The sequence below is a fragment of the Rutidosis leptorrhynchoides genome, chromosome 2, assembly GCF_046630445.1.
Source record: "Rutidosis leptorrhynchoides isolate AG116_Rl617_1_P2 chromosome 2, CSIRO_AGI_Rlap_v1, whole genome shotgun sequence".
NCBI lineage: Eukaryota > Viridiplantae > Streptophyta > Magnoliopsida > Asterales > Asteraceae > Rutidosis > Rutidosis leptorrhynchoides.
The window spans coordinates 660591425-660605204 of NC_092334.1; the positions used below are offsets into that span (position 1 = coordinate 660591425).

A 13780-nucleotide genomic window follows, 5' to 3' on the forward strand; every position below is an offset into this window, starting at 1 on the left:
TAGGTTACTTAACTTGATCACCGGAAGCCTTTATGACCGTTAGTGTCACTTGGCGTTTCGAACAAACTGCGTACTGCGTACACGTTTAACTTTTGTCGTAATCGGAATATTATGACTATGAAATATTAATTTTTATTTTATAATAGCAATTACTTGGGTTTTTGGATGCTTAATTACGCTTTTTTGAAATACTTATGCTTACTAGTTAGTCTTGTTGGACTTTCTACCTTGTTAGACTTTAGCCCACCCTACACTAGTTAGTGGACTATTTAATTAGCCCAATTATAAGTAACTAGTGACCCATTAATAAGTAAGACAAATGCCCATTTATTAGAGGGAACATGCTAGCATTTTTGTCAAGTATTATCCTTAATGTTGCATGGGATCCTAACATAAGCACCAACTTTAGGCAACCATTAACCAAAAAGCAAAAGTTTGTCCCCCTTGTCCCCCCCACCAAAACCAACGACCAAGGAGCCTTCCCACACCCATTTTCACTATAAATACAAGCCTTAGCTCATCCATTTTACATTTGCTCTCATTTATATTTCACACACACTTACTCTCTTATTTCCTTTTTAGTCTTTCTCACTCTAAAACTTGTAAGTTTTGATATTTCTTCTTCTTCCTCCTTCATCATTCACGTGTTCATCATCATCATTAAAGGATCAAGCTCTTTAGCTTTTGATCTTGTTATATCTTGTAGATTCAAGCTTGGATTTGAATCTTTCAAGAATATGGAAGATTCAAGCTTTCTTGCTTTGAATCTTCACCTACTTTGTAGATCTAAATCTTTTAACTTTAATCATGCTATTTTGTTATAAAGATTCAAACTTGTGTTTGTAATCTTCATGTAACTTAAAGATCCAAGCTTTATGCTTCAAGATCTTCAAGAACAACTAAGATGCAAGCTTTCTAGCTTGAATCTTCATATCTTTTGTTGAATCTAAGTTTTCTAACTTATGATCTCATTATTTTGTTAAAAAGATCAAAACTTGTGTTTATGGTCTTCATATAACTTAAAGATCTAAGCTTTATGCTTCAAGGTTCAAGCTTTCTAGCTTTGTGACCTTATAACTTGTGTAAAAGGGATCCAAGATCTCTAGCTTAGGGTTCCATCACTTTATTTGATTTAGATTATGTTCATATTTATTTGATTGAAGTAAAGTTTGTAGCTTTAGTTGTAAATGTAACTTGTAATTGTGTTAAGACTAAGGATATGATGTAACCTTGGTTCATCATCCATCTAAGACTCTTAAATGAGTTGTGTTCTTACTTGGTCTTAACATATTGTGTGTTGATGGTAGAATCTTGGTCAAGGTGATGCTAACCCATCAACGAGTTGTACACTTGAGGCTACAAGCATCAAGGATGAGAACCGTGATGAGCATCAAGTACTAAGAACCCCACCGGAGCACCTTGCTTACTGTTTTCGGGATCTGATCAGGCTCCTGAGCTACTGTAAAAGTTGATTTTCATATATCCTGGTTCTAGTAGATGACTTTCCGTTTAAGACTCGTCTCAATCCGAGTTACGGTTTGGGATTTATGGCCTTTTCAAAATCACTACACCCTTGTAACGTTGTGCTGAAAATTCTGACCTACTCGCACTTAAACCGTCGCCACGGTCAAACGAAGACGAGTTTGGTTCTAAAATTTGGTCAGCAAGTAGAGGACTCCCATACGGAGCCATAGCCACTGATTACGCGTCTTTTCGATTTACGTAGAGGTCGTAGCAGCTGATCCAAGTCAGCTTATTGTTTCAATCTCTACACTTGTTAAACCTACTTAGCTTTTACGATGATGAATGATGATGATGATGACACTTAAACTTATTTTATACACTATTAGAAATTATGAGAATAACATACTGACCTATTGACCTTTGACTTAGGTTGACGACCTTTCGGACCGACTTACTACTTGCATACTTTCCGTATCAACTTTTACTGCTTATACACTGTGAGTTATAGCATCCCTTTTTACTTAAACTATTTTTGGGACTGAGAATACTTGCGCTTTTTATGTTTTACTTACTAGGAACGAGTACTTAAACTTTATATATATGTGGGTTATACAACGGCATAAACTTTCCCCTTAGCTCGGTAACGTTTAGTCATTGGTTTTTGAACCGGTGAACGCGAATCTTAGATATGGATCCATAGGGTTTGACATCCCCACTCGGGCTAGTCGCGCTAGCATTTAACGGGTGTTTAATACTTCGTAAACTTACGTACTCGCCAAGTGTACTTTTAGGGGGTGATATTACGTTAAGTTAGTTACCGGGTGCCCACGGATAAGCATATAATTTATCATACTGATTTGAAATACTGATTTGAAATGCTGGTTGAAGCACTGAAATCTCGTGGCCTACATTACATTACTGATTACAAACAAACTATAGCTCACCAATATTCGTGTTGACTTTTAAGCATGTATTTCTCAGGTGATTAGACGTTGTTGCTTCCGCTATTAGACTTGCTGCCTTGGTGTTATAAACTTGCTGTTATAGACTTGCTGTTACGGACCTGCTGTGTTAGATTTCCGCTGCATTACTTAGAGATGTCTCAATCATGGAACTTTTCTTTGCATTCGTAATTTATGTTATTTTCAAACAATGTCTTTGTAACGACCTTTGGGTCACATACTTATGTTTATGCTTCTATTCATAGGAAGCACGTTATCTTTTGTAAAACGTTATCTTTTCATGAATGCAAAACTGGTTTTCAAACAACATATAGTGTTTGACCTTGTAATGATCCCGTTGTTGATGATCCGTACACGATGGTTTCGTACGGGGCGTCACAAAAAACACAAAAAAGTCATTGTAAGTCAACGTCCGTCCGAGATCTCCCCGAGATTTTTCTGAGATGCCGAGATCTCCCCAAAAATTTCCAAACGAGATCTTCCCGAGATCTGAGTTCTCCAACCTTGATCTTAGCATCCATATTTCTGCGACTTTCATCTTCATTTCTTTAGTTTTTACAGGCCTGCCTCCGCCCATCCCTAATCTTCTTCATGTTTGCGGTCTAAGCTTGAGGTGCTTCAATGTTTTAAGTTAAAAAATATAATCAATGATCCGAGAAACAACTTTCATAGAAAATATTGAATGCAAATTTATATTATAATCCTGAATATATAGTACCAAGATAGTTAATAAGCCACAACATGTAATACTCAAAATAAATTGCCCAATTAAAGTTTGCGTAAACTCAAGTAAGCACCCAACTGAGGTTGAAGTGTGAGGACGTGATGTGGAGCATGTGAATACGATGGTGATAATTCAAGAATGAATCGTTGAAGAATCATAGCAATTGTCATCTTTGCTTCCAAGATCGTAAAATTTTGTCCAATGCATACACGTGGTCCTCCTGAAAATGGGAGGTAACATGTTTGTCCACCTGTCACCTTTGCCACCCCTTCAGAAAATCTTTCAGGCTTGAATTCTTTCACATCGTCACCCCATATTTCACGATCATGGTGCAAAAGCAAAATGCTTATTTGGAGGAGTGTTCCGACGGGTAAAGTTATGTCTCCTAATTTTGTTTCCTTATGCACCATCGTCCTAACTGGATTCCTGGTGGATATAGCCTAAGAACTTCACTAAAAATCATGTTAACCTGATACACAAGAAGAGTAGTATTATTAGATGCTACTGTTCAGACCCATTTACCTACGTATGGTCAGTTTGGTTTATCTTTATCTTAAAACGGGTAAAATGTGTCAGACTATAAAAGAATACAGTGTGTACAAGAAAGTCAAGCATGTTGAATTATCTTAGATTGTTGAAAAAGATAAACCAGCTACCAAATTATCTTGTTCAACAAAATTAGATTATTCATGTAGATATATAGGATCTGTTATGTGATACTTATTGATAAAATTATTGTTAAGTAGATAAATGTTCAGCAAAATTAGATTATTCTTGTAGATAATTGTTCTTGATTCGTTGTAGTGAAAATTCTATATTCTAAAGATCCAAGTAATAGAAGACTGACTCACAATTTTCAACTGGCTCAGTCCCTCATAATACGGTGGTTTATCACCAAAGACTTGTAGAACTTCATCCCTAGCACGTGTTTGCCAATCCGTGTGTTGACTTAGTAGAACCATAGTCCAAACCAATAAATTTAGTGTAGTTTCTTGTCCTGCAATAAATTTAGTGTAGTTTCACCCCTAGCACGTGTTTGCCAATCCGTGTGTTGACTTAGTAGAACCATAGTCCAAACCAATCCGTGTGTTTTCGGCATGCATTTTCGGAGCGCATTTTCGGTGCGCGTTTTCGGCCCCCATTTTCAGCCCCCGTTTTCGGCCTCTGGTTTCGGGACCCGGTTTTTGTGCCCTGTTTCAGCGCCCGGTTTCGGCACCCGGTTTCGGACCCCCGTTTTCGGCCCCCGTTTTTGGAACCCGTTTTCGACGCCCGGTTTAGGCACCCGTTTTCGGCGTGCGTTTTCGGCGCGTGTTTTCGGCCTCCGGTTTTCGGACCCCGGTTTCGGCATCCTGTTTCGGCGCCCGGTTTCGGACCCCCGTTTTCGGCGCCCGTTTTTGGCCCCCGTTTTCGGCGCCCGGTTTCGACGCCCTGTTTCGGCCCCCGTTTTCAGCCTCCGTTTTTGGACCCCGTTTTCGACACCCGGTTTCGGCGCCCGGTTTCGGCCTTCGTTTTTTGGACCCTGTTTTCGACGCCCGATTTCAGCACCCCGTTTTCGGCGCGCGTTTTCGATCCCCAGTTTCGGGGCCCATTTTCGGCACCCGTTTTCAGCGCGCGGTTTCAGGCACCCGGTTTCGGCGCCCGGTTTCAGCCTCCGGTTTCGACGCCCGGTTTTGGCACCCCGTTTTCGGCCCCCGGTTTCGCCTCCCGGTTTCAGCGTCCGTTTTCGGCGCGCCCGTTTCGGCGCCCGGTTTCGGCCTGCGATTTCGGCGCGTTTTTCGACCTGCGATTTCGGCGCGCTTTTTCGGCCTTCGATTTCGGCGCGTTTTTCAACACGTGTTCTTTACGTGTGTTTTCGACGCGCCTTTTTCGAGGCGCGTTTTCGACGCGTGTTTTCGTTGCAAAAACGAGGTCAAAAAAATACATAAAAAACGGGGTCCTAAAAAGGCGTGTGTTCGGAAGAGACACATCAAAAAATACAATTAAGAACAATTTACTAGCCCGACCCAACCGACCCGGGTCTTGACCCAACCCGACCTGGGTCTCGACCCAACCCGTTTGACCCATTTCGACCCATGACCCGTTTCGACCCAAACCCATTTAATCTTTGACCCAACCCGACCCATCTCGACCCGTTTGCCAGGTAAAACTATAACTATTGTGCGTAGTACGCACTGAAGCTTCAGAATTACCCGCAAGGTGCACATTGGCGGTGACCTGACTTCCCGTAATGCAGATCAGGGGTTCGACTCTTATGTGCTGCAAAAAAATTTCTCTTGTGGTTATTCGTCCATTTCATGGGTCTCATAGGTTTTGGATGTCTATGCGTTTGAGCCTCACCTGGGGGTTTTACCACACGCTATGCCCTTATGGATTTTTCGTGGGGGTTTCCTTTTACAGGGTGGTAGGACTGTATTGTTTCGTCAAGAGAAATGATTCGGTGGTGGGTTCCAACATCGCGTCCGGACCCGTCAGTGACTCCTAAGTGCTGTTAAAAAATTGCTTCAGAATTGAAAAGGGATTACTTAAATAAATTAGGTTGGGTTTCAATTCAAGAGAAATTAATGTATTGTGTTGAAATGGATTTAGTGAGAGTGAGTTGGAGTTGCTTTCATCTGTTTCTATCGCGTGTTTTTTTTTTAGGTGCGAGAACAAATATAAATGGTTGCCGGCCGAGCAGGAAAGAGACCATAAGATTTTTCTATATTCTTTTGCTTTTTAGTAACTAACTTAAAACAATATACTTCGTATTTTATTTATTTTTGAGTTATATAAATAATAGCATTCATGTCGTTTTATGTAATGTATGGAAGCATAAAGACGACCTCTTTTGGTTGTTCAGAATCAAATCAAAGTCAAGAAGGGTATAATATCTTCTTTCATCTTCTTATTTATTTATTTATTTATTTATTTATCTATTTAGATTGATGATTATATTGATTGATATAGTAATGGTCAAGTCATTAGTTTTTTATGAATGTTGATGAACGGAAATGATGAGCGAACTGCCTATGTTATCATCATGAATGCATGTGAAATCGATGGGACGTGCAAACTAGTTATCGATGATCCCGGAAAGAACTTTCGTATCGTATAAAATATTAAAATGCAAAATAATATTGTAGTCGTTGAACATATAGATGTAACAAGGCGCCAAGACATGTTATACTCAAAGCAAATTGCGCCATTAAAGTTTGCCTAAACTCTCGTAAACACCCAACTGAGGTTGAAGTGTGAGGATCGGACAACATGCGGAACATGTGAATACAATGATGATAATTCAAAAACGAATCATTGGAGAATCATAGCAATTGTCATCTTTGCTTCCAACATCGCAAAATTTTGTCCAACACATATACATGGTCCTCCTGAAAATGGAAGGTAACATGTTTGTCCCCCTTAACCTTTGCCACACCTTCAGAAAATCTTTCAGGCTTAAATTCTTTCACATCATCACCCCATATATCACAATCATGGTGCAAATGTAAAACATTTATTTGCAGTTTTAGTTCCGACGAGTAAAATTATGTCTCCTAGCTAATTTGGTTTTCTTATGTACAATCTTCCCAATTGAATTGCTGGTGGATATAGCCCAAGAACTTCACTGAAAATCATGTTAACCTGATATAAAAGAAGATTAGTATAATTAGATGCTGCTATTCATACCTATTTAACCACCACAAATTAGGTCAAGATGGGCCCGTGAGTTTCTTCCAAAAAGTCTCATGTTCGAACTTAGGTCGGATTTTGTGGTGGTTAGGGAAGCGTTGGAAACAATCATGCGGGGCTGCGTAGAGTATGAGGTCGGAATACTCGTTGTTCCGGGTACCAGAACAGTGAAAAGCCTTCTAACTTTTTCTTTATTCAGAGACCCATTTACCTAAAAATGGTCAATTTGGTTTATCGGTCAAATAGGTCAAGCTAGAAAAGGATATAGTCACGCATAATTAGATGGTATGGAGTACTATTAAGACCCATTCACCTAAATGGGTCTGTGTGGTTTATCTATATCTTAAACGGATCAAATGGGTCAGACTAAAAAATAGGCATGTGTATATGCGGGTCAAACGGGTTGAATTATCTTAGATTGTTGAAACAAATAAAACCAGCTACCAAATTATCTTGTACAACAAAATTATATTATTCTTGTTAATATATAGCATCTTTATGTGATAATTATTTATAAAACTCTTCTTAATTCGTTGTAGTGAAATTCTATTTTCTAAAGATTCAAGTAATGAAAGATTGACTCACAATTTTTAGCTGGCTCAGTCCCTCATAATACGGTGGTTTACAACCGAAGACTTGTAAAACTTCATCCCTAGCACGTGTTTGCCAATCCATGTATTGAATCAATAAAATGATAGTCCAAACCAATAAATTTAGTGTAGTCTCTTGTCCTGCAAGGTAGAAAAGTTTACATTCTTCAATGATTTCTTCAGTTTTTAGCCCAGAATTCCTATTCTTGTCTTGTTTAATTTCATTGTCATTGGAATTTAAAAGAGTTTCCAAAAGATCGTTGTTTGTACCTATATCCGGCTAGCGGCTATAAGCACAAGTGCAGGGTTCGTGTAGCTGCTTGCGTTGTGGGTTGACTTGTTACAATCGAGATAAAAATCCCTGCAGACCCAGATCACAGTCAAAGAACTGTGGGGTGGCTTAAGTCGTCCACCGGATCCAATCTGCTAGTTGGTCCGTTTAGCGTGTTGCTGCTACGTTCTCGAATTCTAGAGATAGAAAGTAGTGTGTGAGAGAGAAAATGTGTTCACTTATCAGTGTGTTTGAAATGATGGCCCAGGTGCCCTATTTATAGGTGTCGGATCTCCGTAAAAGACGGAGACACGTGTCAAGCTATTATTGGTAAATAAAGTTAACCGACTTAATTTAGCTATGCTGATATCGCATGCGTGTTGCACACGCGCTTTTTTTCTTCAAATGAAATGGGCTTATGCATTAAAAGCTGCCTGCAGAGTTTAACACTTCACGCTGAACGGTTACATATTAATCTAACTATGTCTTCAACAGACTGAACGGATATACTGAAAATCTGCCTTCCCAGGATATTTTCTCACCGTAATAGACTTAATTTTCCATCGTCATGCGTGCAAACCATAGGAAGCACCATTGATCGTTGTTATAACATTTCCCAGCTTTCATCAAAAGCAAATGCTCATCGATAATACTCTAGATTGAGGCTATCATCTTCTTGTCCAACTCTTTCATTTTCTTGTTGGACACTGTTGGCAAGAACCTACAAAATCACATGGTTTTATTATTTTTAATTTTCAAAAAAAAATTACGCGACCATATTACTATTAAATAGTTATTGCTTATAGAGCAAATAATCAACAAATTCTTTTATGCGAAAAATTATGGACACTGTTAACGATTTTTCGACCTTTTTGGGTTGTAACCACAACAAATTCAGAAATCTCCATGTAGTTAATGCCAGTAGTAGCACCACAACTATCAGTCCCACTCCCATTTCATAAGCAGGGGCGGATTTGAGGGTGTGCAACACGTGCGCTCGCACAGGGCCCATAATGCAAGGGGGCCCATAATCCAAGAATATTATTATGACTGATGCTAGTATTTAACTTATTTTTAGAGTATTTACTGAAAATATACTTACATATATGTAAAACTTTTGCATACAAAAGGCCTGTTTTTATTGATTGAACAGGGCCTATATGAAAATTTGAAATCGACGGGATAAGACCATGCATTCATGTGTTTTTACTGTGTTGGTTATTTTAATTGAAGCTAGGAGACGCAATAAAAATAAAAAAGTTTACCTGTTTGCTTATTGGAAGCTTGCAGATGGAGAATGAGTGGAGGAGTGGAGAAGATGACTCCTTCGGGAGTTGGGGCCGCAATGGGGCCCGTAACATATCTACAGGATATTTTTATTAACATATACGGAGTATATATACACATAAAAGTATAAAACCTTTATATTTTTATTAATGTGCATTTGAACCTCCCTTACCCAAATTTAAGAACACCTCCAATAAAAAACACACTAATTAGAAAATACACTAATTAGAGGAGCTTTCAACACTACTGATTTTCCAAATTCATCATAGCCCTCTTTCCCCAACTTTCATCTATTGATTTTCAAGTAACAATAAAATCAAGTGGGTAGTATTACCAAGCAAACTCCCAAACCAAAATAATACTCTGTAATTGATTAAATGAAAATCACGTTATTGTCGGTTTACAATTCACAAATCGGCGTACGATTTAACTAAAAATCCAAGCAGGCAATGAATAATGCAACATTTGATTTCCTTTTTCATCTCATAGCAATTAGAGTAAACAACCAGATCCGAGAAATTCAACAATAAGTAAACAATCAAATCTGAAATCTCGACGATTACCTGCTTAATCGATGATGTTTACACGTTTCCGATTTCTTCTATTTTCGAATTCGCCGCTCTTCCGTTTCCGATTTCTTCCGTCATGGGAAACATCTTAGCGTGAAAGGTTAACGATGATGACATCAACCATGACGGCAAGGCTTCATTTTTAGCGTGAAAGTTGCTGGCTGCATAGTGAGGGGACAGGGACTATGTTCGTTAATTGTTTGTTAATCATATAATTTAATTGAGCTTTGTTTTTTCGATTTTGAATTGAATTTAGTGGATGAAGAAACTTAGGGGAAGAAGATCCGAAGCTTAGGTAATTTTGGGAAAGAAGATGTATAAAATGACGATTTACTCTCACGTGATAGAAGTTAACCGGAAAAGATAACAGATGTTAGGGACAAGGACCATCGGTGATTCAAGTGTAAACTACAGGACCATTCTTGACTAAAAAGTACAGGAACTATGAGTGTAATTCGATACAAACTATAGGGACCATCCATGAAATTTTGTCTAGTATTACAAAGAGTAAAGTAGTAAAGGTAATGAAAGTGTAACTCAAAATTAGTTATTTATTATTGAAGCGTTTGTGTCACTTGAGAGTATATTATTGTAGCAACTAACTGTGAAAAAGATAAAGATAACTGTAAACAAAAAATAATGAGAGAAGACACTCTCCCCAATTCCCCATGTTGATGATTTCATTCACACCTCCTACAACCGGTGGTTGTACGAAACTTGAACACTTAAAATGAGGGGGCAAAAAAAATCAATCAAAAGATGTATTTTCTTAATTTGATAAGAGATGATTGATAAACCGTATGATAGACATTCAAATATAAATTTAATGGGGCCAAGATTGAATTTTAACGTATTTAGTCCCTAAATCTGTACAATTTGCTACTAAGGCCAAAAGTTTTTGGAGGGACCATGACACCCCTTACCCTTACAATCCTTCGTCACTGCCTACAACAATAATGTTAACAATTTCTTGCATTCAAAGACTCTTTCATTGAGCTTGCTAATGCGCCACTTTTAAGTGGGTAGATTTTGTGTTCAATTTGCTCTGGGTTGTTAAAAAGTCTATTCTGATAAGCCCAAATCCAGTTTACATTCACAAATTGTGCAATTAATTAAAGTTTGCGTAAAATCAAGTAAGCACCTAACTGAGGTTGAAGTGTGAAGACAAAATGTGGAGCATGTGAATACGATGGAGATAACTCAAAAGCGAAACGTTGGAGAATCATAGCAATTGTCATCTTTGCTTGCAACATAGCAAAATTTTGTCCAATGCATACACGTGGGCCCGTTGAAAATGGGAGGTAACATGCTTGTCCCCCTGTAACCTTTGCCACACTTTCAGAAAATCTTTCAGGCTTGAATTCTTTAACATCGTCACCCCATATATCACGATCATGGTGTAAATGAAGAACATTTATTTGGAGTAAAGTTCCGGATGGTAAAGTTAAGTCTCCTAATTTGGTTTCCTTATGTACTGTCCGTCCTATTTGGGTTAGCGGCGGATATAGCCTAAGAACTTCACTTAAAATCATGTTAACCTGATACACAAGAAAAGTAGTATAAACAGATGCTACCTTTCAGACCCATTCACTTGAAAATGGGTCAGTTTTGGTTTACCTTTATCTTAAACGGGTCAAATGGGTCTGACTAAAAAACGATACAGTCAAGTGGGTCAAACATGTTATATGGATTCTGTTATATGTTATTTTAAATATATACTGTATATTTTAAACAGATAAAACCAGTTTCCAAATTATCTTTTTCAACAAAATTGGATTACTCAGTAGAAACATACGAGTAGCTTCTAATATATAAAATCCAAGTATAGAAAAGAATATAGTCGAGCATAATTAAATTCTACGGAGTACTATTCAGACACATTTACCTCAAAATGTGTCTGTATGGTTTATCTATATCTTAAACGAGTCAACTGGGTCAGACTGAAAAACGATATAGTCATGTGTATATGCGGGTCAAACAGGTTGAATTATCTTAGATTGCTGAAACAAATAAAAAAAGCTACCAAATTGTCTTGTACAATAAAATTAGATTATTCTTGTTAATATGTAGCATCTGTTATGTGATAATTATTTATAAAATTGTTGTTAATCCGTTGTAGTGAAAAGTTCTATTTTATAAATATCCAAGTATTGAAAGACGACTCACAATTTTCAGACGTCTTAGTCTCTCGAAATCTGGTGGTTTATCGCCGAAGACTTGTAATACTTCATTCCTAGCACGTGTTTGCCAATTTGTGTGCTGACTCAGCAAGACCATAGTCCAAACTAACAGATTTCGTGTAGTCTCTTGTCCTGCAAGATAGAAAAGTTTACATTCTTCTATGATTTCTTCCGTTTTTAGCCCTGAGTTTTTGTTCTTGTCTTGTATAATTTCATTCTCACTGGTATTCAAAAGAGTTCCTAAAAGATCATTGTCATCACATTTTCCAGCTTTCGTTAAAAGTAAACGCCTATCGATAATACTATTAATTGATATTGTCACTTTCTGGCTGATCAGTTTCATTTTCTTGTTGCCCTCCGTTGGCAAAAACCTATGTAATCACATGATATTATTATTATTATTATTATTTACGAATAAGCAATAAAGTACTCTGTTTAAAGATATACAAACCTTAATCCTGGAATGTAAGGCGATTGGGCAGACTTCAAAACCAACTCTATCATTTTTTGTTGAAGTTCGAATATCTTTTTTCCTTCTTCATAACTATCACCGAATACTGCACGCGAAATCACATCATTGGTCATATCTTGAAGATAGGGCCACACATCAACTTCACACGAGCTTTTTACCGTAAGCATTCCTCCCCATTTGTCTATCATCTCATTGCAGCTCATGTAAAATGCAGGTACAATATTCTATACGGACACATCAAAAGATAAATAAAATATCAGTCAACTATTTGTATGTTAAATCTTTCTTTTAACGGAAACCGATTAACAGCATAAGACGTCGAAACCTTGAGTTTCTCGGGATGGAATGCAGGATTGATGATCTTCCTGTGTTTAATCCATTGTTCGGCTTCAACGTCAATTAGCCCTTTCATTAGCTTCCTAATTAATGGATTTGCTCCTCTTGACTTTTGAAATGTAGAAAAATTAGTCAATATCTCTCTTGCCATTGCTGGTTCAGCTATGTGCACCATAGATTTTGACCCCATCCATGTAAAACAAATCTTACCTACACAACTTAACCAAAATCATTTTTTTGAAATTTGAATCATATATGGTTTCGCTTATATCTCTGGTTTAAGTTTCAAAAAATGGTATGTAGTTAATATCAAACTTTTGTGTTGTTTAACCTAACAAACTTTTATAAGTAAAAACTATTCTTCGAATAACCACAATAACAGTAATATAGAGTAAATGAACCTTATAAAGTAATTAATTACGTATAATTAAAAGTAATTGTGGTACTATACGTACCATAAGCTTCAACAGTTTTATGAACGAAAGGCGAAACCCGAACCACGATATCATCATCGAGACCGATGGGTTTAGATCTGGCTTGGCGTGTCATTTGTGCCATCTCTTTCATATCACCAAACATGAACTTGTACCGGCTGCCTTTCAAACCTTGAGCTCTTAACAATTTTTCTATCTTTTTGGGTTTAAACCACAACAAATTCAGAAATCTCCATGTAGTCAACGCCAGCAGTAGCACCACAACTATTAGTCCCACTCCCATATCATAACAGAAAGTACTTGCTTCCATTATTGTTTTGGTTAGTTATATAATAGCTAATGGAACAAATAATACTCCATACAACAATGGCATCTAACTATAAATATTTAATTATTTGTGAGTAGTGGGTATAGATGCTTCACAAGAGGCCACCAACTCTCAAATGGCCCCTTAACTTTTGAGTCAGTACTACGAAATATAATATTCTAGGGATAAAAAAAACCTTAATGGTTATTAGCCATTTAGCCCCCAAATTACAGCCTTATTTGTTACTACATTTGAGAATTCAACTGTTGCTTTTTATTTTCTTTAGAAGTTAAATTTGAGATCTATAATTTTAAAATGCTTAAATGTTACTAGTTGAGATGAGTTGTAATGATTTTCATCTTGCTTATTTTTGTTAGAGTACTACACTTAAAATTTATCTTTGTAGAGTAATTTTAAATGTTGGTTCTTTTCGCCCCTCAAACATAACTTCAAGTCTGACCACCACCACATACCACCGCCAATTAAAGAGTGTGAATTGAACTGATTTGAAGACCTAG

The 13780-nt window shown here is 37.4% G+C and overlaps 2 protein-coding genes across 2 annotated transcripts; both read right to left on the reverse strand.

The window, feature by feature from the left end:
* Nucleotides 1-3194: 3194 nt before the first annotated feature.
* Nucleotides 3195-4292, reverse strand: LOC139890205 (cytochrome P450 CYP72A219-like). Its single transcript, XM_071873101.1, has 3 exons — nucleotides 4229-4292; nucleotides 4002-4147; nucleotides 3195-3590 (listed from the first exon to the last, which is right to left on the reverse strand). The coding sequence occupies exons 1-3, from the start codon at nucleotides 4290-4292 to the stop codon at nucleotides 3195-3197; spliced, it is 606 nt and encodes a 201-aa protein (XP_071729202.1).
* Nucleotides 4293-10645: 6353 nt separating this feature from the next.
* On the reverse strand, nucleotides 10646-13281 carry LOC139893847 (cytochrome P450 CYP72A219-like). The gene is made up of 5 exons (XM_071877030.1): nucleotides 12977-13281; nucleotides 12511-12731; nucleotides 12165-12409; nucleotides 11700-12084; nucleotides 10646-11071 (listed from the first exon to the last, which is right to left on the reverse strand). Exons 1-5 carry the CDS (start codon nucleotides 13263-13265, stop codon nucleotides 10646-10648), a joined length of 1566 nt encoding a protein of 521 aa, XP_071733131.1. The 5' UTR covers nucleotides 13266-13281.
* Between the last annotated feature and the right edge of the window lie 499 nt (nucleotides 13282-13780).